Source organism: Calliopsis andreniformis, chromosome 7, assembly GCF_051401765.1.
Source record: "Calliopsis andreniformis isolate RMS-2024a chromosome 7, iyCalAndr_principal, whole genome shotgun sequence".
In the NCBI taxonomy this organism is placed as follows: domain Eukaryota; kingdom Metazoa; phylum Arthropoda; class Insecta; order Hymenoptera; family Andrenidae; genus Calliopsis; species Calliopsis andreniformis.
The window spans coordinates 12,649,579-12,676,202 of NC_135068.1; the positions used below are offsets into that span (position 1 = coordinate 12,649,579).

The following is a 26,624-nucleotide window of genomic DNA, read 5'->3' on the forward strand; positions in this document are numbered from 1 at the left end:
AATCTAGCTGCCTCGCTATCACAAATCAATTTATAGATGCATCACTTTTGCTATAGGTAACAATTAAAAAGACTAAAAAAAGTAATAAAATTCTGCATTAATTATGCAATTAAAATTCGAACGAAACAAAAGTCCTAATTCTAGGCCTTCAAGCTCCCAGGCGCAGAATATGCATGTATCAATAAATGCATGATTTCAGGGTAATGAGAGCACACATGAAAGTAGAATAAAAACGTGTAACCATTGGACTGAAGGGACCAATAAGAATGACCAGGGAAATAATTAAACGCGGGTCAAGTCGTTTACACGTGAACCATGAATAAAAAAGAATTTCCGCATTTAGAAATTGCACGAAACGAATAATCGCCACTACGACTGCAAATGATATTCAACAGTTTCAGCTGTGGTTTCGAATGCTTTGAACTAGGCCAGTCCACGCGTCTTAATTGAAACATCTTTGGATTTATGAAAAATTCTTTTAACCCTTTCGACGCTATAGTCTCTTCAGAAAGTGCTACATGAAGCAAAAGAGCAAAGTAACAAATTTCAGAGACTTAATTTGAAAAGCTGGTCCAAGCAGTCTTCGACGAGGGACTCGACTAATTCAATCACTCTACTCTGTCGTAGCTACGCAATTAAACAATTTCAGACTCGATTAATATTTTGCATTCACAGCCGGTTACAATGATCCTTGGTTTCAAAGCAAGCGATTTATCTCTATAAAAAAAACAAACAAAAAAAACAATATCGTTTCGATAAACTCTGCGCGAAGTGACCGAGAATAATTTAAATTTAAATAAACGCGTTTAAAATCCTCTCGCTAATACCATGGGTGTCGTATATTACATGGATCCAAGATGCTCGCTCTATAATTCTACATTCTTCATTAAACGAACCGAAATAAATTAAACATTGCGAATACATAAGTATAATATAAGTACTTAAGTGTACGATTATAAATAGGACAGAGAAAAATAAACGTCGCTGGCAGATCAGCTCTCTCCTCCACTGTAACGCGTTTTGTCTCAGCAGCACACCAGAATGACAAAATGATAAGAATAAGAACGCAAGAGACAGAAGGTCGATTCTCCCCTAGAACGTGTTTTACATTTCGTTAGTCTCGAATATGATGACGATGATATACTCGCGTAATTCTAACGTGCATGGTGTGTGACTGTCTCTGTGTCTGTGTAAGAGTACATTTTATGCTAAGCGACATACAAACATTCCCTATGATTAATGTAAATCTGTTTCGTCTTTCCTCAAGCTAGCTCCATGGAATGATTACACGTTACAGTTTCTCCTCGGTATAGGCTCAGGGCTCGCGACTTCATGGCGAGGAACTCTCTCAAATTAACTCATAAAATGAGGTTTGATAACTGTGGGGGATCTATAGGACTTTTAATTCTCGCAGGTTGCTTTTCTAGTGACAAATTACAGAAACATGTTGAACAACAAATTTCTCATACAATAGTCTTCCTATCATACAATATGGACGCAGCTTAACAGTGTTCCTAAATAAATTTCTTTCGTTTTCTTTAAATAATTCCAGGCGTAGTGGACACACCTACGAGCTTATAACGAGGAAATCTGTAGTGTCTCTTTGGGGACGTGTATGAGCGACAGGGGGATATGTACGCGTGTCTGAATCTGTTTCGTTGATACGGCTAGGAAATAATTGAATACATCACGGTCTTAGGTCAAGTGACTAACAGTTTCCCTTTCGTTTTTGATTCAGATATATTGTATAATAATAGTGTAACGCGTTAGAAGTTTGAAGCAGGGGTAGACCAATTCGCTAACGGGAGCCAATTCCTGTTCCAAAATTGTCAGTCGCTAGCACGAAGCTGGATGAACTTGTTCCGTAGTTGGGTCGAGCAACGTGAGTACTTCTTTACGGTGCGTCTGAGTTGAAAAGCAGCTGGAATGTGCTGTATATACGTTAAACGATCCAGGCAGCAGGGCTTCAGACACTGTTTTCTGAGCTAAACAATGCAGAGCCCACAGGGCATCCAAACTTTCCTCGTTTCGCGTATATTTCTCTCTTAAGGGTAGCCTTTTATTGCGCCCGAACGAAATACTTCCTGTCCTGAAACAGAAGGAAAAGCTGCTGTAGAGAGGCTTTTGGAAGGGGAGTCGTGGTCTTGTGTCTTCAATTGAATCAGACTTTTGGATGTGGCAAAAATAAATTTACCACTTCTCAATTATATTGCGTTTTCGCTTAAGCTACAGGAAAATTATGAAACTTAAGTTTCCTGTGGATCTCTAGCTGACAGTAACTCTAGTTGATTAAAGAATCCTCATTAATATTTAAAAAGATACTTGATTTCTATTGAAGACACAGAATCTCAGAGAGGCTCTGACAAAAGCTGAAAATGTATATACTATCAATTGATACATATGTATATTTATGACAAGCAAATCTGACAGTATTCACATGACATTTACAATAATTAATTACTGCCCGTATGTATGTACAAGCCAACAGTTACATGTTTCATGCTAGTATTAAGACAGCAGTAATCAATCAAGACAGAACATTGATGAATGGACTTTGATAATACTATTATCTAAAAAAAAAAACAAAGATTAGGGAAAAACGAGTGAGACAGACAATTTACACAGTGGATAAAAAAGAACTCCTCACTTTCCCTCTGTGCATTGACACAAAACATAGGAAACTAATTAAAATATTCTACAAATCTACGAATACGCACCTGCTACTGAACTCAGTTATTTTTGTCCCGTTTGCTGTCCAGACGGATCTGTACTCCAGTGACATCCTTATTTTCTAAGTCCCGGCCCGCAGAGTACTCAAATCAAAGCGAAACAAAACGACAACGCAGATATCGAAAAAACGACTGGTAACAATGGTGGTTAACAACACAAATGCGTGCGAGGAAAATTAATAATGCAAACCTTGTTACACACATTCTTGTCTTTGTAGAAAAGGATCCTATACAATAGTAATGCAAGAACAAAAAGATACGTCCTGAGTATTCCTACGTGTGAATGGAATAACTGGAAACTGATTCAGTTAGAAAATAATTTATTCGTTTGCTCATCAAAGTCTCAAGGCACTACTTATATTAAATTATGCAGTTCGATAACTGATCGTAAGTTGAAAACATTATACCATATGTCGTGTAACATAACAATTTATTGTTCCATCTAGATAGAGGTTCGATGTATTGTCTATAATCCATAGAGATGAATAAGATCGGATATAAGGTGCCTCGAAGGACTAAAATAACCCTTCACAGGCTCTCTGAGATCTCCCTAAAATAAGATCCATACTTTTTTCCTACTCATCTGTTAAACAGATGAGAAATCATTTAAAAATATATGATAATATACACACACATTTATATATATAAATAACATGAATTGCACGAGTTACATCTGCTTCTTAGAAATATGTAATACTTAGAAGGAAAGATTGTAAAAAATATTACATCGATTTCGAGACACCTCACATCGCGCTTAAAACAGGACACAATGTAACCCTAAGCCAGATAAAACTTGTCGTTTAAAAGTGTAAATTAAACATATCCATACATAGGGATAATGAATTAAATGATGACACGAGTCATCGCGAACTCAAAGAAGACTGTACATACTTGTGTTAAAAAATCAGAATATACGAGATAATTTGTTACAGAGAATAATTGCATTATTTTCAATCATCGAGTCGTTGTTATAGCGTTATTAATCTTCTCTGCACATCAATCATTTTAAGTCACCTTTGCAAATCTATACTGAACTATATAGTTAAGCAAAGCTGCTAAAATTGACTACTTGTAATTCGTGTGCGTAACTTCGATGTGTTCTGGTTTCGAAAAGAAAAACAGATCTTGCATAAAGAAACAATATTTCACAAATGATCATTAGACTTTACTGTCAGCCGCGAAACAGCAGTAGATTGCAATTACGTCGCGAAAATAATCACCTCTGGAAGCTTCATTAATTCTAGTCGCATATGGCTGTGTATAATACAAGCGTAAAAAGTTTCAATAGTTATATAATAATTACAGATAAATAATGCAAGGTGAGAAACAAAATGCTTCGTAGAAAGCACCTTCATTAAATCCTGGTTAACCTTTTAAAAACACGAAATACAAACATCCGCGAACATTTTTTTTTCAAAGAGGGACACAATAAAAAGAGAACAAAAAGAAGGTAATAAAAGGGCATTATTATCACAGCTTACGAGTGGAAGTAATTTATAAAGGCTGTACTTTTCTATGCAAACGCCGAAATCGTGGAAGTAGAAACGAGCGTTATCCAAATACTTGTAAATGTAATAAAAGAATGTGCAGTTTACGATGTGCCGTATCAGGGGATATCTGACCGCGGAGAACAGTTCATCAAAATGCCCAAAATTGCCAAAGGCCCATTCCTACGTTTAACTATACAATCCTATAAATGCTCGCATTCAGGAGAACTCGAAAGGATAATTCGGCGCGATAGCAACGTTCCTCAGCATTTGGGTTACACCACATCATCGAATTTCAAATACCTAAGTATAAATACTCTCCCGAGTATCATACGTTCAAATGTCCTCTCTCTCTTCTCTTGTGCTAAGAGTATAGACCTTAAGTGATTAGTGGACTGCGGATATTTACGCATGCACACGTTTTTGTAAACGGAAATAGAAAAAGTCGAAGCTATGTAAAGAATCGTTTTATCCTCAGAATGTTTTTCGTGTCCCTACGCGCTGAAACTTTCTCTAGATGCATAAAAATCCGTGGTCCAGCGATTATACTTGGAAGTCATCGGTTCAGATCGGACACAAATCGTACGACAGGCAATACTACAGGCGGAGGGTATTCCTACGTGGAAGAGTGAATCCCGAAAGCTTGAAAGATCTTGTTTTTAAAACCGGGTTTGTTAGGACTAGCGTCGTGGTGGCCAGACTGTCCTTCGTGTAGCGCCCTCTGTACCGACGGCAGCGAGCCCTGTGATTGTGTGTTGTATCGCCGATTCATCGGAACGGGCCGGATAACGAAAAAAGAACAAAAAGAAAGAAGAAAAGGATAGTAGACGACTAATCGTGTGCTACGACATGCAGTGCGACTGTTTCAGTCAGATCTTCTGACACAACTTACCTCGTCGTGTTGCTCGTGCTCGCTGTTGGCCAGACTGGACCGAGAACCGCGCCTCGCAGATCCCTTCTCCTCAGTCAAGATCTCCGCGACCTTCCCCGCCTGCTTCACGAACTCTAATGTCTGGGTCAAACAGAGATAAATCGTTTCAGTAACTTTCTAGGGGAAACAAATTCTAGGGGGATGCAAGTTACTAGGTTCGATCGTCAGATAATTTGCTCCACTGCTCGAGCTTTCACTGTACTACTTCGATTGGATCTTCTATACAGTAAAAGCAACTAAGATTCATTTACACAGTTCCTAGGGATAATCTGCACTGTAAAGTTTACCTCTCTTCGTGACCTCAAAGCACAATCTTCCAGAGTTTCCGCCGCCTCGTATTTCCCTTGCCTTCGATACAATGCACCGAGGTTCTTCAAGGTAGTCGTGACTGTAGGCGAGTCCACCTTGGCAGCTTTATGCCAGCCTCCATATTCTCCGTAAGGAGCGTTCTCTTTATTTCTGTGCTTGTTCTCTTCCCTCTCCTCCGCAACCTAAAATTAGCGAATCAATTAACGTAATATCATAACTATAGTAGGGCCTCGATTATCTGGCGCGACGCTGTCAGCCATTATTCACACCTGCCAAATTGGTTTGTTATCCCCAGCAATAGCACCAAACTCTTTTTCGTGTGCTCTGGTCAGAACCTGCTTGTACAGAACTTCAGCATCCTTGTATTTTCCCTGTTTCAAATAGCACGACGCAAGGTTGTTCTTCGTCTTCGCTACATTGGGATCGTCTGGGCCAAGTTTGCGCTCGTAAATTTCGAGTGCTCGTTGATAGTAACGCTCCACTTCCTCGTATTTAGCCTGATTCTGGCAAAGCAACGCAAGGTTATTTAATTGCTTCGCAACATCTGGATGGTCACGGCCGAGGACTTTCTCCCGGATATCAAGAGCTCGTTTGCACAATGGCTCTGCTTCTCTGTATTTGCCCCGCTTCCCGTATAACACGGCTAGGTTGTTTAACGTGGCGGCAACTGCAGGGTGGTTCTCCCCCAACGTCTTTTCGCGAATGTTCAGGGCGTCGTTCAGCAGATTCGCCGCCTCTTTATATTTATTTTGGTCTCTATACACTAAAGCGAGGATATTCAACATCGTAGCGACGTCAGGATGATCGTGGCCTGAGTTCTTCTCAAGATCCTCCAACGCCTGCTTGCAGAGAGGCACTGCCACCTCGTAGCGACCTTGGCTCGCGTACTGAATAACCAAATTATGCAGCGTACGTAAGCGAGCTGGTATCTCGTAGCCAGTATTCACTTGTTGTGCAAATTGCGAGGGCGGTGTGGGAGACATCGCTGTAAGAAGAGAAAAGATCATTGCAAAAAGGGAAAATAGAGGACTTAAGTCTGTGCAAATGTAGAGTCTTGCTACAGATCACTAGCTAAAGTATTTACACAGGCTTAAAGGAAATGATAGGTAGAAAAAATCAACATACACTTACTGTTTCGGTCGTCCGCATCGTCATCGGGGAACAAATCAACCACAGGGTCGCCTTTTGGCCTGTCTTTAGCATTCTCATCCTCAGTAGAAGGATCAGGATCATACTGTTTCATACTAGCCATGAACTCTAATTGTTTTTTGTCAGACTCTAACTGAACTACCTGTGAATCGCAAACAGATTAGTCACAATCCAAGTGTACTAGCTGATTGGATAGAGATGTAGTACTCACTGTTTGCTGACTAGCCTGCAGCTTCTGCTGTGTTTCAGCCAACTCATCTCTCAACCAAGCGTTCTCTTGGCACAGCCTTCTGACTTGTGTTCTAAGTTTCTGTTTTTCAGCCTCCACCATTTGTAAGTGGTTTGCAAGGGCCACCATTACTTGAACCTCACCCAGGCCCAGTTCTATCATTCGAATGTTTTTAGACAACAGGTTGGCTTTATCTCTGGCAGCTGGTGCATCCTGAGACTCCAAGCCCTGCAGGAACCCCTCGTGTTCCACACGAAGAGCCTCCAGCCCTTGGGCAACAGTCCTGGCACCAGCCACAATTTCTTCCTGCGTCATGGCCGTCATTTTACCAATGTTTTCAATTTTTTTGCTGCAACCAGAGAAGCCACAGTGTTATAAAGGGTCTGAGTAAATGTTTTATTAATTGGGACATTCAGTGCAAAGTATGGTGGTGTGAGAATTGGTTGGTGGCCATTTGTAGCCAGAAAATGAGGCAAAAATGTGGTAAGCGGTATTTGGAACGACTTCCTTTACGCGCCAATAATTAACCGCAATCAAAAATAGGCATCATGAAGTGTTTCAGTCGAGGCAAGCAGAACGTATCCGGCATTCGCGAGGAGAGAGGAGCCTTTCCATCCGAAACCGCGTCGAATTCCGTTTTTACGTAAACACACAATCCCCTTAATCCAATCAATACTCAGGACTATTCAAGATCCATCTAGAAACAGCTCTAACCGATTGCAATGAAATTAATCCCAATAGAAACTTACCCCATGTCAGGGCCGCGTAAAACCCACAGAAATCAATGGTTCAACGCGTCTGCACATGCGCAACTTTCAAGGTGTTCTACTGGAGAGTATCCAAAAGGGGATTCCCGAAGTGGAACCGAAGAACCAATTTGATGACAGTACCAATCACACTGGATTCAATAATACGAGATACGAGATGTTGAAACTCGACTGCAGTGGATTCCTTTCATCGCGAAACTTACCCCATGTCCCTATCGCGTAAAACCCAGCAAAATCAATGGCTCGATACTTCCATGCGTGCGCAGGCGCTACGACGGCGTTCTCTTATGCGACAGAGTGTCTATAGATACAGAGTCGGTGAAATTTCGAGACAGAAAAGTGGAAATCTGCGTGATCGATACGTCTGGAAATGATATGGGGTTGAGAAAAATTATAGCCCCGAGCTAGGTCAGAATCCCAGGGTCTCCACCTGCGAACCTTGACCTCGTGCAATTGTCCTGAGCAAGCCTTGACCTCGCGATGAAAACAGAATGTCGTGTGCTACTCCGTCTCGAGCAAGTCTATTTCCGTTTTCGACCAGTAATGGCTACCTTGCTTCGCCAAGTGCGTTCCAGTTCAGCCTGGAAAGTTGGAGCTCTTTAACCTTCGCGAGTCGACGGTGTGTCTGACGAGGGGGCGTGCATAGGCACGAAAGTCAGGCCGATGCATCGATTTCTCATAAAAACCTGCATTACAGGAAACCAGCGGCGAAAGTGTTAGACAGTTAAGGGGGACATGCAACGAAATTCCATTCCTGGAGAATGTTTCCTCGTCAGACCCTAGATTTGCCATAGATTACTATAGTCTGGTAGCGAGCTTATATCGAGAAAACACTGCACCACTGTCGTGAGATCCCCTCTACGCAGGTTTCCATGCAGTCGAGAACGCATTGAAAGCGCGGAGGAATCTTTCTGGGAACCTCGGGGAAAAGCGAGCCGTGTGAGGTTTCTAATGAAAGTGCGCGGCAATTAGAGCTCGGTGTGTTTACGTAAAAACGTGATTGCAAGCAACGCCCGTCTGACCAGTGTTGGTATAATGTCTCCCTGAAATATAGTGACTTAGATCAGACCCACTCGAGTGGTACACTTTGGATCCTTGAGAGTCCTCTGCTTCTTGGTTCAGGGCTGTCTCTCACTTGGCCATGTCTACTTTTTTACCTCCCACAGGACTCCTCCAAGATTCCTGAGCCATTCCAGGACTCCAACCACCGAAACATTCATAATCAGGGGCCTGACGAACTTGATCTTTACAAAGTCACTATATTTCAGGGACGCAGTACAGGAAAAGAAGTTGTGTCTGAGGGACTCATAAGTAGGGAACTACTCACATTCTGTAAGCGTTCAGCGTTCTAGACATATGTATCTGTTCTAACCATCGATAAAGTCGGGCTCTGTTGGACCTACCTAATCACCCGTGCAAACAAAAAAGAAAAAGCTCGTCTCTGAACCCTCTATTATATCGATCTGTCCACAGTTCCCTCGGGGGCAGTCGCGGGCGTATTGTCACTTTCAGTCAGTCGAAATTGTCGTAAAAAAATCATCTATACACCGTGACTTTCGAGTCGTACAAAAATATAGTGTTATCTCTGTATGTACACTACTGTGTCCCGCGACGTGATCCTTAAAGGGGGAGCACCTCGCGGAATCGCGTTTAATTCTTTACTGAAGGGTTATGTTTGGCTTCGCACTCCGTCTGCACGGAAGGGGAGGGTCGCTGGAAGGGGTCAGGGGGCGGAAGATCGCGCAAGCGCCTCGATCGTACGAGTCCTCCTCCGAATTGCGTGCATATGGACACATCGGCATGTCTAGGGGAATATTACGGAATGAATGATGCATTTCTGCATAAGGAAGCCTGGACACACGCAATTTGGCGTCAGTCGGTCAGTGGGAATTACTCGAGGGTACGTAAGGGCGCGATGAATGAAGTTCCTGAGGGAGACACGAGTATACCACTTCAGGAACTGCGTTCATCCCCCACCCTCGCTGCTGGGGAGATGTTGCAGAGATAGGGGATGCTGATTCCTTGGGGTGCTCCCAATTTATATGCTTACGTAAGATCTGTTGAAAACTTTTTTCAGATGGATGGCGAAGCTAGCACGCAAATCAGCGTTACGTCGACCTCTGAACCGAGCAGACGCAAGGTTACGTGTTCCATAGTGATTAAATGAAAACTACACGCAACTATTGTTTAGCAAAACGAGTAGTTTATCTTATGTAAACACTTGAATTCTAGCTCATTAACTACTGCTATCCTTGATTAATGGTGTCCTCTACCGCAAAGCAAGGCCGGTTTCCATGTACCGATGCAAATCGTCTGCTAATTTTAGGTTGCTTCGTAATTATCGTGAGATCTTGAGATGACTAACATTCAGTTAAAAAATTGCATCTCCTTACGTGTGGAGTTTATTTGCAACATTCCTTCAATTTAAACAATTTTTTCTTGGAATCTGATTTTTTACAAATCCCCTTCTCAAGGGTTAATGCTCCCTTTGTTACGTCTGCTGTCTCCACTAATACTAGTTTTGCTCCCTGATCGCTATCATCTTCCCAGGTAATTAATTAGCGCACATCTCGCGGATCTGTTGGGCGTTTTAGGAGTGCACAGCAAAAAAACGGACTTGCATAGAACGTTTTCGCAATCGGCTTGAAGGGGAGTAGAGACTGGCTAGCCGATGACTCACAGCGTGACGACAGAGAACATTGGAAGTACTGTATGCGCATGGAGGAGCATACAAGCTTGACGCGCATGCAACGTGCACGCTGCGTAAAATTGCTTTCTCGAATTCGATTCGGTAGATTTCCTGGTAACAAGAAGACTCTGACCGCGATTAGCTGTAACGATTATCTGAGCACTTGAAAACTGACTGGACCAAGATATTCCCCAAAGCTGCTGCCACAACTTAAAAAAGTCACCAGCCGAAAAATAATCTGCAGAAGAGCGATAAATCGATATCTGGGAAAAAACAAGTATATCATAAAAAAAATTAGAAACCTTTGTACAATATTGGAGTACACAATACATAATCTTTAAAAAATACTTTCGTCCCAAAAAAATGACAAAATATACTGACCAATATGGCGAAGTTTCGTTTCAGTTCTACGAAATTTTTTATTACTTTTTCGAAAGTAGAAAGTAAACGACAGGCAGAGCAGGTGCAGCGAATTCTTTGGTCGCGTATGGTGTGACAGCGTGAAACAATTGAAGGTCCATATTCGTTAAACCTAACGGCTAAAACACTATTTAAAATTCATTTCGAGCAACGGTCGCACGTTCTCGAGTTTCGTTTTAGGTGATGGGGAGTTAAATCGCGATAACAGTCTCGCTGCTCAGCAAATTCTTAAACAAAGACTCTTTAAACAATCAGAAAAAAGAATCAAATATGAAAATGGGATTCGTTTCTGTCACCTCGTAGAGGTTAGGAATCTTGAAGCCCTCGTAACCGCCGAGCGTGACGAAATAACACGCATCATTGGACATTTAAAACAAAGAATCAGAGAACTAATATATTCACATTTTACTCTTGCAGCATCCTAATGAATTCATTTAAGCGATACACAACTGTGAGCGTCTAGAAACATGGGAAACAAATAAGATTAGAAATGTTCTGCAAGTTTCTATTAAGTCGTTAATAGAGTCAAGTAAAGAATACCCTCCACCATATTGTTAACCTGTTCTGAGACCAATCTCCATCCACAACAACTCTTATCAAACGATCTCCAATTAACAGCCGCTTATCTCGATTTATGTAACGCCACATACGCTGTATACACCAGAGAGTCCTGGCACAATGAAATGCATCGGTTCCCTTTCCTCTAATCAGCGAAAATTCGTCGGGGGCGAGCTCCTTTCTAACCGAGCCGAAGGATAATTATCATCACAGTCGTCACGGTCGGTGATTTTCTGTCATGGTTCCGCAGAATCTCACGGAAATGAAACGAAACGATTCTACCGCCAAAGGTGTGGCGAATTGGGCTCGGTGTCCTTTCCCATTTCCCGAGGCTCTTATCGCCAGGGAGCGACAAAAGAGGCGTCCAGAGGACGCAAAGATGGGACACTTACTCCTGTGAACGGTCCATGCAGGAGTCCTTCCCTGGTTCAGTGTATCATCCCACCTTGATGTGGAACGGCGTGATGCCTTGGTGCACGCCTCAAGGATCCTCCGAACGAAGCTTTTCCCAAGTGAACGACGTAGTTCCTCGAGCTCCAGTCCCACGGTACCCTGATATCCCTCCAACGACGTGCAGCACTGCTAGATAACGTCGAGAAGGCGAATCTCGCTAGAGCACGCTGGCCACCGTGGAAACTGGCTTCAGGACTTAAGGTCCTCGAGGGCGAGGAAGGTCGTTCAGAGGATCGCTTGGAGGGTAGGAAGGGTTTTGGTCAGGGGAAACACGGTGAATTGTTCACGCACGTTTACTGACAGAGACTAAGATGGCGAGAAGTATGGGGAGTTAATAAGAGCACAACAACCACATATTTCACAGTCGGGACTTAAGGCGAGCACTCTGCGCGGCCTCCACAGTCTGCAATGGCGTGGATTTTTTCGCCCTCGTGAATCGAAAATGCGTTTCAGTACCGATTTGATCGGGAAATGTTGCACACTGCGAGGATCGTCAGCCGATCGTAAAAACGCGACTGGAGCGACTTTGCGCGATCGCAGCGCCGAGTACCGGAATATGGGAAGTTAAAGATGGCTCCTCGGCGACGATTTCTTGATTTTCTTGTGGGCGAATTTGCGTAACCAGCTATTTTTTAAGGATGAAGTAATGAACGTATTTGGAAACAGTATTTGAGATTCAAAGCAGGAGAAAAGAATTTTCGATAATAAGGAATTTCGTAATGGCGTAGCTGGGTCTTTAGGTCGCTCGTTGGAAACAGTCATTGACCCTTCTTGGCGCGCAATTTGAATCTGTATTGTTGCATAGTCTATATTTCATTATCTCAGTAGAACACAAGAATTGGGCAATCAGTAGATTAAAAAATGAGAATCTCATTGCGGTAAACCATATTTATTTGAATAATTATTATTTGAATAGTAAATAGATACAATAGAGAACGCTTTTAGCAGGCCAACTTCCCAATAACGGTGAACTATCAATAATATCGTTTTATCGTTTTCCTTGAAAAACGAGATGCGTCTCAAGGCATAGAAGCATCGATGATACCGTCTTTAAAAATCTTTCAGTAATAATTAAGAATAATGATTATAGATAATTCGTAATCGTCTTAGTACAAAAAAAAAACAATAAAAGTATTACCGTACAGATAAATATTGCTAAACTTGGGAACAGTTAAAATTTGTCGTACGTATAATGGCATTGTAAAACACTTCTTGGCCTAAAATAAAAAAATGCTATTTAGATTATGATAAGAGATTGCATTGCGACTCTTTGTATCGTAGGAGAAATTATCATTAGTTAGTTCATCGTTTTATCGGACAGACGTTTTCTTCTTTAATCGTATCCCATTGTCCGACTACTGAGCATCTTTTCATCATTTAAATGGCATCGATATCAAAATCATCTTCATCATCCGAGTCTTCATTGACTACAGCAGGCTTCTGCACAGGCGGTGGCTGTTGTGGTTTCAGTGACTGTTTGGCTCTATCATCGTATTCAATCTAGAAAAACGGATAAAAAACAATAGTTACATTTTAATATTAGTAGAGAGGAAATAAGGGAAGAGATGGATTAAATTTAACCTCTAAGTCATCGTCTTCTTCATCCGTTTCGGAATCTTCTTCTTCTGCTTCTTTCAACCAAATCAAGAATGGCGCGGCCTTATCATGAATTTCTTGGGACAGATCTTTTGATACGTATTTTTTAGTGACTTTGTTTGACCACTCGAATAAAGCTTTCTCTTCCAAAATATCAGCATCGTAAAAGAGCTGCGATGAAAATGAACTCATTAACACTGTACTAATAGGTTAGGGCATCTCTACAAGCTCGAAACTCTTACCTTCAGAATGCCAGGTACTTTCGACATCAAAGCGTCCTTGTGTAAAGCTATGACTTGCTCGATTCCTCTGATGAGATACTTCTGCGCCTTGATGTCGTCATGAGTGAAGCGCAGCAGGAGTACACGATACTTTTTGGCTTGAGCACCGATGTTCTGATCGAAAAGTAGCTCGGCCAGGATCAGCGGAGCCTTGGTCTTGATCTCCAGACGTTCAGCCTCCGACACCAGCTCCTTATGGTTGTCCAGTTGCCCAGCGTCGCGACGGCACTTGACCAGCTTGTAAAACATATCCATCCTCTCCTTCTCAGTCTTATCGAGATCATCGCTGATAGTCATCCCCTTCGCCCCATCCGTCAAGTCCTGCAGACGAGCTCTGACCGCCTCCTCCGACACGTCAACAGCCCAATTATCATCATCCCCATCTTCATTCGCCATCTTCTCGGGAGCCTCCACCACAATGTCAGTGGTGTTGGCCTCGTTCTCAGGCGAGCCAGATCGATCGCCATTAGCAGTAGCAGTGGGCGTTGCAGTGGTGGTGTTAGAATTATTAGTAGCATCGCCATTGGCGCGCTTGGATCGTTTGCCGCGTTTTCCCTCGGTCAGAGAGCTTCCTTGGGCAGCAGGATTGGAGCTCGGTGGGTTCTTCAGGATATAGGTGTTCAGCTTGTGGTTGCTCTCGAGCAGACCGTGGTAGCCACAGGCCTTGCAACCTTGCGAGATGGTCATCTTCTTGGAGCTGACCATCAGCTCTGTCTCTGGGTTGTCGCAAGCAGGGCAAAGGACGTATTTCCGAATGAAACCATCTAGGAGGTCTTGCAATTTGGTGGCGTCGTGGGAACCATTTACTATGAATCTCTCGTTTTTGAAATCGAATTGGGTCTGCGCGCCGAGCTCGCAGCCGAAGTACTTGGTAGGATAGGTGGCTGGTCTGCCGATGGCTTTGGCGACGTCGACCATGTTGACGATCACGGTCTTGATGCCGTTACCCTTGCCCTCGACTTTGGCCTGGATCCGCGGCATCTTGTAGCGGTAGAACGCATCGCTGACGTTGCGGTTAACGTTGACGCTCCCCATGGTGACTGACGTTTCCGCCTCTTGCTTCTCGATAGCTTGATGACTTTTCCTAACGACAGCAACTTCCGACGAGACGACGTTGTGAACGCGTTAACGAGCACGCGACGGTGAGCGGGTGTTTCTGATTGCAACTGGCCCTATTTTTGATCTATGGATTCGATGTCCCCCTGGCTTCTACCTTCTCGTTCAAGTAGGTAACGTCTTTGTCCTCGTCCTTCTGCTTCTACTTCCCACGTTTACCAGCGGCAGTTTGATAGCTGTGCAGCGACGTTGCCAGGCAATGGCTACCCGATGGTAGCTCGTTACGTGTCGAGTCAGGGTGATTTTCGTAGTCTGCGGTTAGGTATGCCGCACTACCCGCTGACGCCAGTCACGTTTCTCTGAATGGCTGTAGCTTTCGATGCCTATTACTACAGAAAATTAAAACCCTATCTCAGTTCAGTGTGATGAGGAGTATTTTTATTACTTTATCACAATTCAGGCGTCTTAGAAATAGTCTACGCTTGCGAGGGAGGTTTCAATCTGCAAGAGGACACTTTGGATGGTATCACTAATCCCTCCAGTGAGGTCAAATCACAGTAACCCTGGACAACTGGTTCCCTCATCAGATTGTCCACCTGCTGTCGATCAGACTCCACTCAGGACACCTCGAAGATTCTTGATACCATCCAAGAGACACTTCTCCAGCTTGACTCGCCCTAATTTTCTGAACTACCATCAGAACTCGAGTTAACTTTAGGTCTACAGGGCACTAACCTGGAAAATTTTGAGGTCCTGTGCTTAGGCAGGACCAGGTGGTTCAGAAATCGTTGGGTGGTATCTTGATGCAGATATTGCCTCGGTTTGATGGGCAGAGGGGGGTAGTCTTCAATGATCATACACGCTGCCTGTCCGTTGCTTGTGCCACTAAGAAAGCCTGGGTACCAGGTTGCTGTGGTTAACCCGCACGGTGCTCGCAACCAACGACTGTTCCCTGCGAAGGAGATGATGTTGCCGTTTGTGAGTCTCTTCGACAGTGGCCTACTACCGCCGCCTTTGCTGTACACCGATCCTTTCCCTCTGGATGATATCCTGGATGTTTCTGCAATCAGACGAACCACAATTACCACTCCCACTCGTCTAGCATATGTAGAATTATCTCGAGCATTTTTTCTGACGCATCAGACCCTATCCAGCCATTTCAGACCCTAATAAAAGGTTCATTAATCGTGTGGCGGTGGTAGCTATCAGAAGAAAAGCACTATAGAGGATCTATTAGGACCATTACGATCACTGTCCACCTGATCAAATTCTTAGACTCCTCAGGGTGGATGCAGAAGTGTTAAGGCACAGACCTATGCTCGGTGATCCAAATCATCTCAGTCTGAGGAACTTGAAATACTTGGCAGACATCGGGGGAACTTTTTGCTCTTCAAGGAGAGAAATGAATTTTTCTGTGGGGCTTTTTTGTCCATTCGCATGAAACCACTGGACGATTCGAGAGCTTCAGGCCTGCTAAAAACGTTCGTGGAACGGGACCATCGGATTGCTGATCTTCGCTAGCGTTCACGGGGGCGGACGTAGACGGGGTCAGGGGTCATTTGTGCGTGGTCGGTTTTCTCGTGGAAATTTTGCCCAGTCTCATTTATCCCTGTTATCTAGCGATCATCTGGCCGATCTTCGGACAGAATCAACCATCCCAGAACCATGATAGCGAAAGTCACACGCGGGCGTGCCTGGCGGAAAATCGTTTCGACGTATCGCCACCGGAAACGAACCAACAGAGATTCTCGCTGCACGTCATTATACAGAAATAGAACAAGCGAAGTCGGTGACAAAAGACAGACGAGGATTATCGTGGCACGATCGAGTCATCTGCGAAACTGTTTCGTTTGATTCATAGACTGATCAGATCTTTATATATAGGGTGTGCAAAATTAATTTGATGCCCTTAGGTTACTTACAGACTGTGCAAATTTAATCAACCACTTCTTGATCACCCTGTACATGCTAACGTACTAAAAACAGAGTATTTCAATTGGCACAGGTTGAACGATTTTGTGAGCCAATCGAGGTTGAAGGCACTTTTTCCTGCACGTGCTCTGAAATTTTTTCTATCGATTTACAAGGTGATCCTATCGTGCCTCGAGTTAATAAATCACTTGTAGAAGAAGATGGATTTTTCGATAACGTGATTCCCCTGGTTCGGTAAAAAAAATCGATATGCTAATTCCCAGTAAATTATTTGGTATTATCGGTACGTGAGCTCACATCACGCGATTAATATTAAAATTCCTAGATATAAAGATTAATTTTATTCGTCTACATAATAGGCACTAAGGTTACCGCGATCAAATTACAGGTATTACGATTTGTACGATAAACACGACCATTACGTAAACTTGCACGCTATAAAGTCTCTTGTTGGGTTCCCTCTACAATCAGATTCGATTAGTGATGCAGCAATCCCTGAATCCCCCTTTTTTATCGCGAAATTTGATCCCTGACTGAAACTCTACTATTTTTAATCGCAGAAAAAAGAATCAGATGGAAACACTTACGGTTGCCTATTAACTGTACCATTAATGATGTTAATGCTCCATGGGAAGTGAAACAGGGCACGCTGTGAGCACTTCCGGTTGCGCGCCTCGAATGCAGGAGTGAAAAGACACGCGATATTTCTATCCAGCCTTCTGTCACCATCCCACGAAATTAATACGAAATTAATAAGTGAATTGCTTCCCAGAAAGCAAAATTCGCCAGTGGGGGAAAGTGATTATCGAGGTCATTGCTTCGTGACTGATCCCCACGAGGAAATATTGAGGCATATTTTACGTGGATTCTATCGACCTGGGTGGAGTTGCTTCCGTGAGGCCGAGGAAATCCTATTATGTAAAAACACATCGTGATCCGCTTTCGAGCGATACGGTAACACGACTGTGCTGTAATCGTTAAAGGTGACTGAATCGTGTTCGCCCGAACGAATACTGAATCACTGTTACAATTTTCTCCCTTGGAATACTACGAGAATCGTGATTGCGCGAGGAAGTGAAACGGGGAAAGTGCATCTTTTTCACCTGTTGTGTGCTGCCACTGCGAGCGTCATAAAAGGAGAGCTGCACTCGATCCTCCTCGACCCTTAAAATATTCATGATCCTCACGTGCAAATAAGCTTCCGTTTGGTCGTTTATCAATGCAGCGACGGGGACTAAAGGGTGCATCCCTACCCCTGCTATCGATCCATTATCTAATGGAAACGGAATTTCATATCGCGAACCAGAGCAGCTCGAATTCTGACCGCGCCATGGTAACACGATTACTCTGGATCGCTAATAGACGCTCAGTTAGGAAAAAGTGGATGCAATTAACTGCATGTTATCGAACGCCGCGGCTTCAATTACGTTTCCTGTGAGCCTTCGAGTTATTAATGAAAGGAGGAGGGAATTTCGCTTTTGTCGTAGAGCCATGGCTCCATACAAATTTTATTCGTGTACTAAAATGAGCTATGAAGAAAAATTGAAGAAACCAGTGAGCCAAGCAAGTGAAGTACTTCCAAGTGAAGTGGAAGCACGCAGAGTGAAGTTGTAATGGAGCCCCTACACCGTGAAATTGTTATTTGTTTGCCAAGCGATCGATCCGCGGTGCAACGGCCGGCAAATAATGCGTTTATCGCGACCAAACAAGAGGCAGTCGTACAAGCCTCACCGAGGAACGCAGAATTATGAACAGCAGACCATTAGCTAGAAATATTCTACAACCAACGCTCACAAAACCTCTTTACTTCGAAATTCATTTCCAATCGAGAAACTCTGCAGAAGACACTAGATTTAATCGTCTTCTATAGCATTCGTGAGAAACAGAAGCCAGGTATTTTAGTCCACGAAGAGCATCATCTAGAAGGGACGTCACGTTCACCCGCTTCCTTCGCATCCCACCCCTTTGACAGTTGTTTATTCCCCAGGCTTATCAATCAGCGAGCCAAAGGGCTTTCCCATGCTAGCAGGTCGATAAAAATATTCACCTCCTCTCGAGAGGATTCTGCTCTCCAATTCCAGCGTATTGAAAAGCAATTACTGGCGATGGAACTTTCGAGAAGAGTGGCAGGATCATCCCAGAGAAAATTGGAATGGATTCATGAGAGCCAGAGGAGCACGAAAGAGTCGAAGAAAATGTGGAGGCAGCGAAATAGATGGTAATTGCTTTCTTGAGAACAAGTGTCACTAATTCTGTTGACCCAGGAACACATGGATATCGTCAATTATCCCCAACTACTGTTCCACTATCAGTCCAATCTCCCATCAATAGCTAATCACATCTTTCATTGGACAAACCCCCAACCACTCCCACCGCAGCACTCTAGGCCAACTCCTCAAGAACCTCGTACCACAGAGCTATTCCAGCTTCAGAGCCACCAGCGAGTTTGTCAACGCCAGCTTGTTCTGATTCGAAAAAGGAAGGGGAGCCGGTGCACACGTTGCACCGTATCGCACAATGCGCAAAGAGGCCACGTCAATGCACGTTCCGCTGCTAGCAGGAGGCGAGAACAGAGGGACATCTGGGAGGGAACCTAGCCACGTTCCACTGAGTCCTGGCTCACTCGAAGACCTAGCAATCCAGCTAAGGATTATCAATCCTCGACGAGGGTGAAGCAACGAAGTAGACCCTCAGTCCTAACCCTCGAGGACACGTTCCACTGCGCCTAGTTCGATCGTCGAATCTCTCTGCAGAGAGCAGAGGCAATAGCTCTCGAAGGATGACGGGGGTGTCCTATCGAGCGAAGAGGTGGAGCACGACCGAGGATCATTACCTGCTCGGTACAGACGCATAAGTCGTGATTTGCGACCGTGGCTGGAGCTGCTGGGTACTGTCCCTACGTCTTCCCCGAGACCCTCGCCAGACAGGGAGAGCTAGATCGAGGAATCGGCTGGTTTCCCGCTGGACAATCGTCGGAACCTGTCTCGCGGCTGGGCTACGTGGACACCACACGGTCACGGATTGCGCACGATGCCTGGTGTACGAGTGCTCTCCTCTGCCGGCTAACGTAACTGGAGTCGTGTGCGCTCGCGGCTCTACTCGGCTCCCGGATCGGCCTACTACACGGCCACGATGCTCGCGCAAGCGTCCTCCGCCTCTAGGGTACACCGTATATTGATCGGAACGTGGCCCGATCCGGACGTAACGAGCGACAAGGAATTTCTAGTACGGCGGTGGCGTGCGCCCGGACCAGCAAGGTCAGATTTTACCGATCTCCAGACCACGAGGACCTGCTGACACGCTTGGGACAGGACCTGGTCAACGGGAACCTCTTGGGGACTAGAAATAGGGGAAACTTGGATCGAGGGAGTATCAGGTCCTCGTGATGAGATGTGATATGGGTAGAGGCTGAACCTGGTCCAGGTGAAGCTTTTGGGGTTTAGAAATAGGGGAAACTTGGGTCACGGGACTATGAGATCTTCATGATGAGATGAGGTTGAGTAGAGGTTGAAGCCTAACTTGAGCAGCATCTGCTCCACGTGAATGCCCTGGGCTCCAGGAACAGTGGAAAGTAAGCTCAGAGAAGAAATTCTAGGGAACTTTCCAAGGACTTCCTCAACTAAAGAATCGAGGCACTCCAAGAGTTTTGACTGCATCTTCCCTAATTAATTCGAGCAGTCAAACTACAGTGCGCCCCTCTAGCGCAAAGTGTCGTGTGAGCAACAGATCGCACTGCATTTTAGAACGGTTATCTATCGCACGGCGTTCACATGCATAATGCATTTTCTAGTGACGATCAATCTTCTGTGACGATTCGGACAAGGCCAGATTCTCGACGAGTCGCAGGATATATGGCGGCCGAGACAGATCTGACTGGACGATACGGCATGCGACTTATGCAAATGCGACTGTTTCACCCCTCTCCCGCCCCCGCGCGAGGGTGAAGGTTTCATTATCAAGCGTGTGCCGCGGAAAATTGTGGCGCAACGGCTCAGGAATCTGCCGCGATTTCGCAAACCCTTTGCGTGCCGAGGCGCTCGGCGATCAATCGGTGCAGCGCGTGCGGGAAACGCCTATGCGCGTTTGTGCACCGTGATTAGGTGCATACTATGCACCACTTCCGCACTGCGCTGGGAAATTAACCCCTTGCTGACTTCTATACTTCACAGGCACTTCTAGTTTTCACTGGCTTTCTCCTAGAGTCATTAGTTTCCTCCTAAGACCACTAATTTTCCCTAGATTCATTATTTCTCTAGAATTCCCTAGTATCACTGGTTTCCTCCTGAAGCCACTAGTTTCCCCTAGAGTAACTAGTTTCCTCCTAAAGTCACTAATTTTCTCTAAATCCATTATTTCCCTAGTTTCACTGGGTTTCCCCTAGAGTCACTAGTTTTCCCCTAAAATCTCAATTTTTCCCTAGTTTCAGAAATCATGAAAGTGATTTAATTCAGAAATTTCAAAAAGTCCAATTTACTGATTAAACCTGTTTCCCAATTATTTAGAAAACTCTTTCTAAATAATTTTTCAATGTACCATTCAACTCAGAAAATACAAGCTTCCCAATAGCAGGAATTATTTCGAGCACAACTGTCTTTTCCTCCCAGTTTCACGAGATAACGGGTCGAGGAAGTACGGTCAAGTACCCCAGAAAATTAGGGACGAGTGCAGAGAGAAATTGCTGGGGCCCTATATCTGAAAGCGCCTGTAGCGAGGCAGGATGAAAGCTGGAGTGGAGTATCGTGATAATAGAGGCACGGTGTACAGGATGCCCGGTTCGATTGCTTCGGTAATGCAAGACAGGGGAACAATACGAATACGAGGCGCAAAAAGCCGCTGGGAGATTAATAATGCAGCCGAGGATTTTGTTTCGCGAAGCGGGGATAATTGTGTGTTGACCGAATTCGACACACAGAGACGAGTAATACCTCGTCAAACAGAATCGATCGGTCGACGTGATTGTTTACTAAAGCAACATTAAAATTCAGCTCAAACGACTTTCACTATCCGCAAAACTTACGTAAGCTTGCGTGCCTTGAGAAGTTATCTTTTAAAAAACACAGGCTGGAATAATTATTAATATCTATAGTTAGACTCAGAGAATACCGAGTCCGCCTTCTCTCAAGGCATTTCCAAAGCTCTTCTTTTTTTCTACTAATAAGAAAACCGAAAAAGTGAGTATGTACTGATTAGTCCTGATAAGCCCTTATCCTGCTCGATAAAGGCTTATCAATCACGTGCCACAATGTTACCGCCGTCACGTGGAAAATTGTGGAGCACATTTAGCCTCGCTGCTAGTCCCACACAAGTGGCTGCATAAATCAAATGGTAGTGGAAACTACTCAAACAGGCTTGGACGACAATTTGCGACAGAAAGTAAATAATTCCACTGTGGAGCGGTAATTGAACCATGACGCTGAGCGGAACACAAACATTCGACAGGCTGGCTGCCCAATGAGCGGTCTAATTAACCGCTGGATGCTCGATAAACACTTTCATTGTGGTGGAAGTCGTCGACACTGGATGCTTCACGGATTTACGAAAGCTGTGGGAGGGACTCGAAGAAATCATACGATTGAGGACTTAGAGGAGGAACGAAAGCGAGAGCCATTGAACCTTGACCAGAGAGCGGATGAACTTCGCCTGAATTTATGAATGAACACGACAGCGTGATTGGATACGAGCTAGATAACGCGCACTGGCCAGTAAAAACGTTTACACGCGTGATGGGAGAATTCCACGCGATCCAGTTTCGTATTTCTATCCACTATATTTACTAGAGCAGAGAAAAATGAACTACAGGAGGAACTAAATCTGGTGGCCGCAAGAGGGCGGGCCAAGCCCACTAGATCCCTTGACCACGCCTACTGGGATCGTTTGGACACGCTCATTGGACTGTTCAGTCCCGTCCCTCGCGTAGCAAGCGAAAATTCTAATGAAAGAAAGAAATTTAGACCAATTTACTCTGCTGTAAATGTTACTTTTGCAATTCCTCAACTTCTGAAGAGTATTTCTCAATATTGTTTAACACAAAGGGTACTGTTAGTAGTAGATATCGATGGATTACGAAACAGTAGATAAGCTCCACTGATACTACAGTAATTTCTCAGTCTGTAGGGTGGGCTGATGATTTCCGGTTTGGGAACACCGTTTGAGAACCACTGTGGACTGATTAAGAGGCATTATTTTGCATCGCTATCGGCCTATGCACACTGAAGGGTCAAAGCAGGCCATCTTAAGGCGCAGATAAATGGAAAAAATAAGGAGCGAACGAAGGGAGCCGAAAGGTCTCGAGCAATCGGGGCATTTCGAAAGAGAACTCTGTAATCAAAAAATACATACACAATCCATAATACTCGACAAATTCAGTTCGACTCGATATTTAAAATAATTTGTAGTACCAATGTTAAACCATCATAAAGGGAAATTCCCTGCAGCTCGATTCAGTCGGCAAACACTCGACGCAAATCGTGCAAAAAACACGCGTTCACGTTGGAGGAACAGGTTCGACCGCGATAAGCGTACAAAGTACAGATCCCCGACACGATTCGAATACGTTTCACTCGGATCGATACCGAGCGATATTCGCAGCACGCAATCAGGCCTGCACGAATGATACGAATTTCTATACTGCATTGTATCGACAGTGTCAAAGTTTACGCCTCGATTACATCGCAAGAATTTAACATTTCCCCGCAGAACGAAGCCCATTACAATTGCTGAACGACTGACGTCGCAGTTCCAGCCGAATAGGAGCATAAGTAACTAGATAATTCGCAAAATATAGGGTAAACTTGTTACTTCAAACTATAGGGCGAACTTAAAGGGGGATTCTCATGCAACACAGTTTTAGAAGCAACTAGAAACTTCTTGAGAAATTTTTTCTAAGGCCAAATAGAAAACATGTATTCCAAATCAATTTTTTGGCAAGATAAAGGTACTATTTTCTTAATTCCTCAAAAATCCTTCATTTCTATGTGCTTAGTGCTTGCAGGGACACATTTATGATAACACAAGCGTATCCATTTTTCTAAACGACTACTGCTCTTACACCCTCGAATATCGTTACACAATCCAATTCCACTTTCAAAAAAGAAAGAAGAGCAGCAGTGATTCATCGATCCTACTTTTATCGCGATATCTCGCCGATGGGAGGAACGTCGATCCACGATCAGGGTGTCTACAATAGAAAGGGAAAAGGTTTAAAGGTAGACAGAGAGCATAGCAGTTACGTGTCCCCGAGAAAGAAGACCAGATACGAAAGTAGAATCGTTCTTATTTCCATAGAAATGAGCCGCCGCTCGCGCACACGTTCCCGTGTCCAAAATGGCTGGTCGCTAAAATTAGCGTCGGGAAGAACGAAACCGATCGGTCATCGGCTGGCACTCACCTTGGCGTCGAAGAAAAGTCATATAAAATGGTATCGCCCTGCTGGACGGCCGCCTTCTAGCGTGAAAATCGAACGGTCGTTCGTGGGTGGATCGAGACAGATGGATCGGCCTGTCGGCTGCACCCCAGTGTCTCGTTTTACGTCGTTCTAACGCAACGTCGCCACAGGAAAGTCGGTCGAGGAAACGATCGGCGACGTGACACCCTGCTTCGGCTGCCTTCTCCCTTGGATCCCGCCGAACCAGCTGGCTAACACGCTCCCAAAGTAGGATGCTGGCGAGAATCGTTGCGTAGGTTCGTCTCTGGCACACGGCTCTTGCGTGCTGTGCGAAACTTTTCTCCGATTGCGACGTGCACACGAAACGCTCCGGCTTCTGGGACGGCTACTGCCTGAATACAACTGCGAACCGAGCGAGAAACCAGGGACGTAGGCAGAGTGGCGATCCCCCCGCGATTGATAGCGCCCCTGCTTAATATTCCTTTTTCTTCGGAGCAGTCACGTGAGCTGTCGCCATATGACGCAACGATTCGCGATGGATAGGTTGATAGGTTCTTCGGGCACAGGGGTGGACTGAGATCCTTCGAGGCCCTGGGCAAGCTTCGTACAAACTCACCTGTACACTCCTATTTCTCAATTTCTTCAGAAGATTTTATGAAGAGTAGCTGTTCTTGCTTTTTCGTGCAAAGTAGACTGAATTTTGTAGGAAAAATATAATTTTTGGAGAAAAATTGGTCATTTTTTCTGTCCTTCACTATCGGCAAAAACCAAACATAACCTATTCCTGACCAGTGCGCATATCTACGCTGGGAGCACAGTGTTAAAAGTACTGCGCACGTGGTGTAGCACGATTTTCGTTGAGTTTTACGTTACCTGTAATTACCAGTGATGTTACTCACGTTTGTTCGTATTAGAATAAATAAATTGCGATAAATGTTGTTAGTATTATAGTTTATATTTAATCGAGTCTATCCTCGGGGGGAGCTGAACTTCGGAGATTGTTAGTTATTGTAGATTTTTATTTATTAAATAATGACTTCACCGTTTACTTGCATCACATGCCATGTGGCATTCAGAGATTTGGAGGTCCAGAGGCAGCATTACAAGTCAGATTGGCACAGGTACAATCTGAAGAGGAAAGTAGCCGAGCTGCCTCCTGTTACTGTGGAGGATTTCAAGAAGAAAGTGATTGCCCAGAGAAACAAGGATGACCAGGAGAGAGAGGAGGAGAGAACCAGCTGCAAGATCTGCAAGAAGAACTTCAACACAAAGAATCAGTATGAGAATCATTTAGTGTCCAAGAAGCATAAGGAGAAGTATGCCAAACAGAGTGCTTCTGAAGACTTGAATAAGAAAGTAGCTAGAAAGGACACTAATGAGAGTAGCTCTAATAGCAGTAAAGGATCAGTAGATGACATGGAAGTAGATTCTGAGGTTGAATCTGTAGATTCAGATGAGTGGATGGAAGACACTAAGAACCCAGTGGAAAACAATGACTGCTTGTTTTGCTATCATCATAGTAGATCATTGGTACGCAATCTGAAACACATGGTTGTTGCACATTCATTCTTCGTACCAGATCCTGAGTATTGTGTAGATATTAGGGGTTTGCTCACATACCTTGGAGAAAAAATTTTTGCAGGGTATATGTGCATTTGGTGTAATGAAACTGGTAAGTAGATTAAGGTTTCTAGATCTAAGGATTCTTAGTAACCATAGAAATGTATAATAAATTAATTCAATACATTTAAACAGGGAGGAGCTTCCAAAGTGCAGAAGCAGCCAGAGCCCACATGATTGACAAGGGCCATTGCAAAATATTGCATGAGGGAAATGCCCTTGCAGAGTATGCAGAGTTCTATGACTACTCATCCAGTTATCCTGATGCAGAAGGTGGAGATCCAGATGCAGAAGTGGAGATACCAGAAATAGATGATAGTGACTATCAGCTAGTACTGCCATCAGGAAATGTCATTGGCCATAGATCTCTAATGAGATATTACAAGCAAAACTTGAATCCAAATAGGGCACTTGCAGTTTCGAAGAGCACAAAGTTGCGCAAGGTGTTGTCACAGTATAGGGCCCTGGGATGGACAGAGACTCAAAAAGAGGCTGTTGTGAAGAAGGCTAGGGACATTAAGTACATGCAAAGAGTGCAAGCTAAATACTCAACACAGTTGCAGTTCAAGGCAAACAAGTTACAAAAACACTTTAGGCCTCAAGTAAACTTCTAGATCACACACATTGTTGCAAGATTCCATTCCATCTTAAGTTGTATGATTTCTATGCAGGCGAGAATTGTTAGACATGCTTATTGCTGAAATAAAATTGTACTTATTTAGTTGAAATCGTTTCATGGAATCAGAAGGGACACACTGTAAATCAAACGTCATTATAAACTGTAATATTTATTTGGCGGATAGTTTTACAAAATAATTTATAATATATTTTCGTAACATGTGATACCAACAAAAATATTTCTTGTAACTTTCGCTTTATACTCATGTGGACCCATTATCCAGTAATTCCTGTAACCATGAGTTAAATCACCATTTTCGATTCATCGTTAAACACGGATTTTGGAACCGTGCTTCCTGCGCTCTCGTGATAGACTGTAAAAAAATGCGCGCACAATCGAAAGCGTCGAAAAATTG

General features: G+C 44.0%; 4 protein-coding genes and 1 long non-coding RNA gene across 10 annotated transcripts; 2 read left to right on the forward strand and 3 right to left on the reverse strand.

Annotated features, from left to right (window-relative positions):
* Positions 1-4,308: 4,308 nt before the first annotated feature.
* Positions 4,309-11,814, reverse strand: Klc (kinesin light chain). Of its 5 annotated transcripts, none has more exons than XM_076381846.1 (7): positions 9,005-9,216; positions 6,817-7,183; positions 6,582-6,747; positions 5,726-6,441; positions 5,435-5,638; positions 5,109-5,228; positions 4,309-4,958 (listed from the first exon to the last, which is right to left on the reverse strand). In XM_076381846.1, exons 2-7 carry the CDS (start codon positions 7,156-7,158, stop codon positions 4,833-4,835), a joined length of 1,674 nt encoding a protein of 557 aa, XP_076237961.1. In that variant the 5' UTR covers positions 7,159-7,183; positions 9,005-9,216; the 3' UTR covers positions 4,309-4,832. The 5 variants fall into 5 exon arrangements, with proteins under 5 accessions (XP_076237961.1, XP_076237958.1, XP_076237957.1 ...); XM_076381843.1 differs by having other exon boundaries at positions 6,588-6,747; positions 8,929-9,216; XM_076381842.1 differs by having other exon boundaries at positions 8,929-9,216.
* Positions 9,216-10,151, forward strand: LOC143181460 (uncharacterized). The gene is made up of 2 exons (XR_013002279.1): positions 9,216-9,480; positions 9,679-10,151. It is a non-coding gene; the product is annotated as an uncharacterized LOC143181460 (long non-coding RNA).
* Positions 11,815-12,594: 780 nt separating the features above from the next.
* On the reverse strand, positions 12,595-14,633 carry Eif5 (eukaryotic translation initiation factor 5). Its single transcript, XM_076382630.1, has 3 exons — positions 13,560-14,633; positions 13,303-13,488; positions 12,595-13,221 (listed from the first exon to the last, which is right to left on the reverse strand). The coding sequence occupies exons 1-3, from the start codon at positions 14,631-14,633 to the stop codon at positions 13,099-13,101; spliced, it is 1,383 nt and encodes a 460-aa protein (XP_076238745.1). The 3' UTR covers positions 12,595-13,098.
* Positions 14,634-14,905: 272 nt separating this feature from the next.
* On the reverse strand, positions 14,906-24,102 carry LOC143181924 (uncharacterized). 2 transcript variants are annotated; one of them, XM_076382635.1, is made up of 3 exons: positions 23,974-24,102; positions 15,390-15,714; positions 14,906-15,043 (listed from the first exon to the last, which is right to left on the reverse strand). In XM_076382635.1, the coding sequence occupies exons 1-3, from the start codon at positions 23,993-23,995 to the stop codon at positions 15,004-15,006; spliced, it is 387 nt and encodes a 128-aa protein (XP_076238750.1). In that variant the 5' UTR covers positions 23,996-24,102; the 3' UTR covers positions 14,906-15,003. The 2 variants fall into 2 exon arrangements, with proteins under 2 accessions (XP_076238750.1, XP_076238751.1); XM_076382636.1 differs by lacking the exon at positions 23,974-24,102 and adding an exon at positions 19,420-19,587.
* Positions 24,103-24,388: 286 nt separating this feature from the next.
* LOC143181919 (cytoplasmic 60S subunit biogenesis factor ZNF622) lies at positions 24,389-26,366 on the forward strand. Its single transcript, XM_076382631.1, has 2 exons — positions 24,389-25,642; positions 25,726-26,366. The coding sequence occupies exons 1-2, from the start codon at positions 25,003-25,005 to the stop codon at positions 26,202-26,204; spliced, it is 1,119 nt and encodes a 372-aa protein (XP_076238746.1). The 5' UTR covers positions 24,389-25,002; the 3' UTR covers positions 26,205-26,366.
* The last annotated feature ends 258 nt before the right edge of the window (positions 26,367-26,624 follow it).

Coding starts and splice junctions, on each gene's coding strand:
- Klc (XM_076381842.1), bottom strand. CDS start 8,957: ATGTCTAGAACGCTGAACGCTTACAGAAT. Junction 7,184..8,928: donor ACGCTGAACGCTTACAGAAT/GTGAGTAGTTCC, acceptor CTCTGGTTGCAG/CAAAAAAATTGAAAACATTG. Junction 5,639..5,725: donor ATAACAAACCAATTTGGCAG/GTGTGAATAATG, acceptor CGCTAATTTTAG/GTTGCGGAGGAGAGGGAAGA.
- Eif5 (XM_076382630.1), bottom strand. CDS start 14,633: ATGGGGAGCGTCAACGTTAACCGCAACGTCAGCGATGCGTTCTACCGC. Junction 13,489..13,559: donor AAGTACCTGGCATTCTGAAG/GTAAGAGTTTCG, acceptor TTTTCATCGCAG/CTCTTTTACGATGCTGATAT. Junction 13,222..13,302: donor AAGAAGACGATGACTTAGAG/GTTAAATTTAAT, acceptor CCGTTTTTCTAG/ATTGAATACGATGATAGAGC.
- LOC143181924 (XM_076382635.1), bottom strand. CDS start 23,995: ATGACTTTTCTTCGACGCCAAG. Junction 15,715..23,973: donor GACTTTTCTTCGACGCCAAG/GTGAGTGCCAGC, acceptor GTCTGATTGCAG/AAACATCCAGGATATCATCC. Junction 15,044..15,389: donor AGGACCTCAAAATTTTCCAG/GTTAGTGCCCTG, acceptor AATTTTCTGTAG/TAATAGGCATCGAAAGCTAC.
- LOC143181919 (XM_076382631.1), top strand. CDS start 25,003: ATGACTTCACCGTTTACTTGCATCACATGCCATGTGGCATTCAGAGAT. Junction 25,643..25,725: donor CATTTGGTGTAATGAAACTG/GTAAGTAGATTA, acceptor ACATTTAAACAG/GGAGGAGCTTCCAAAGTGCA.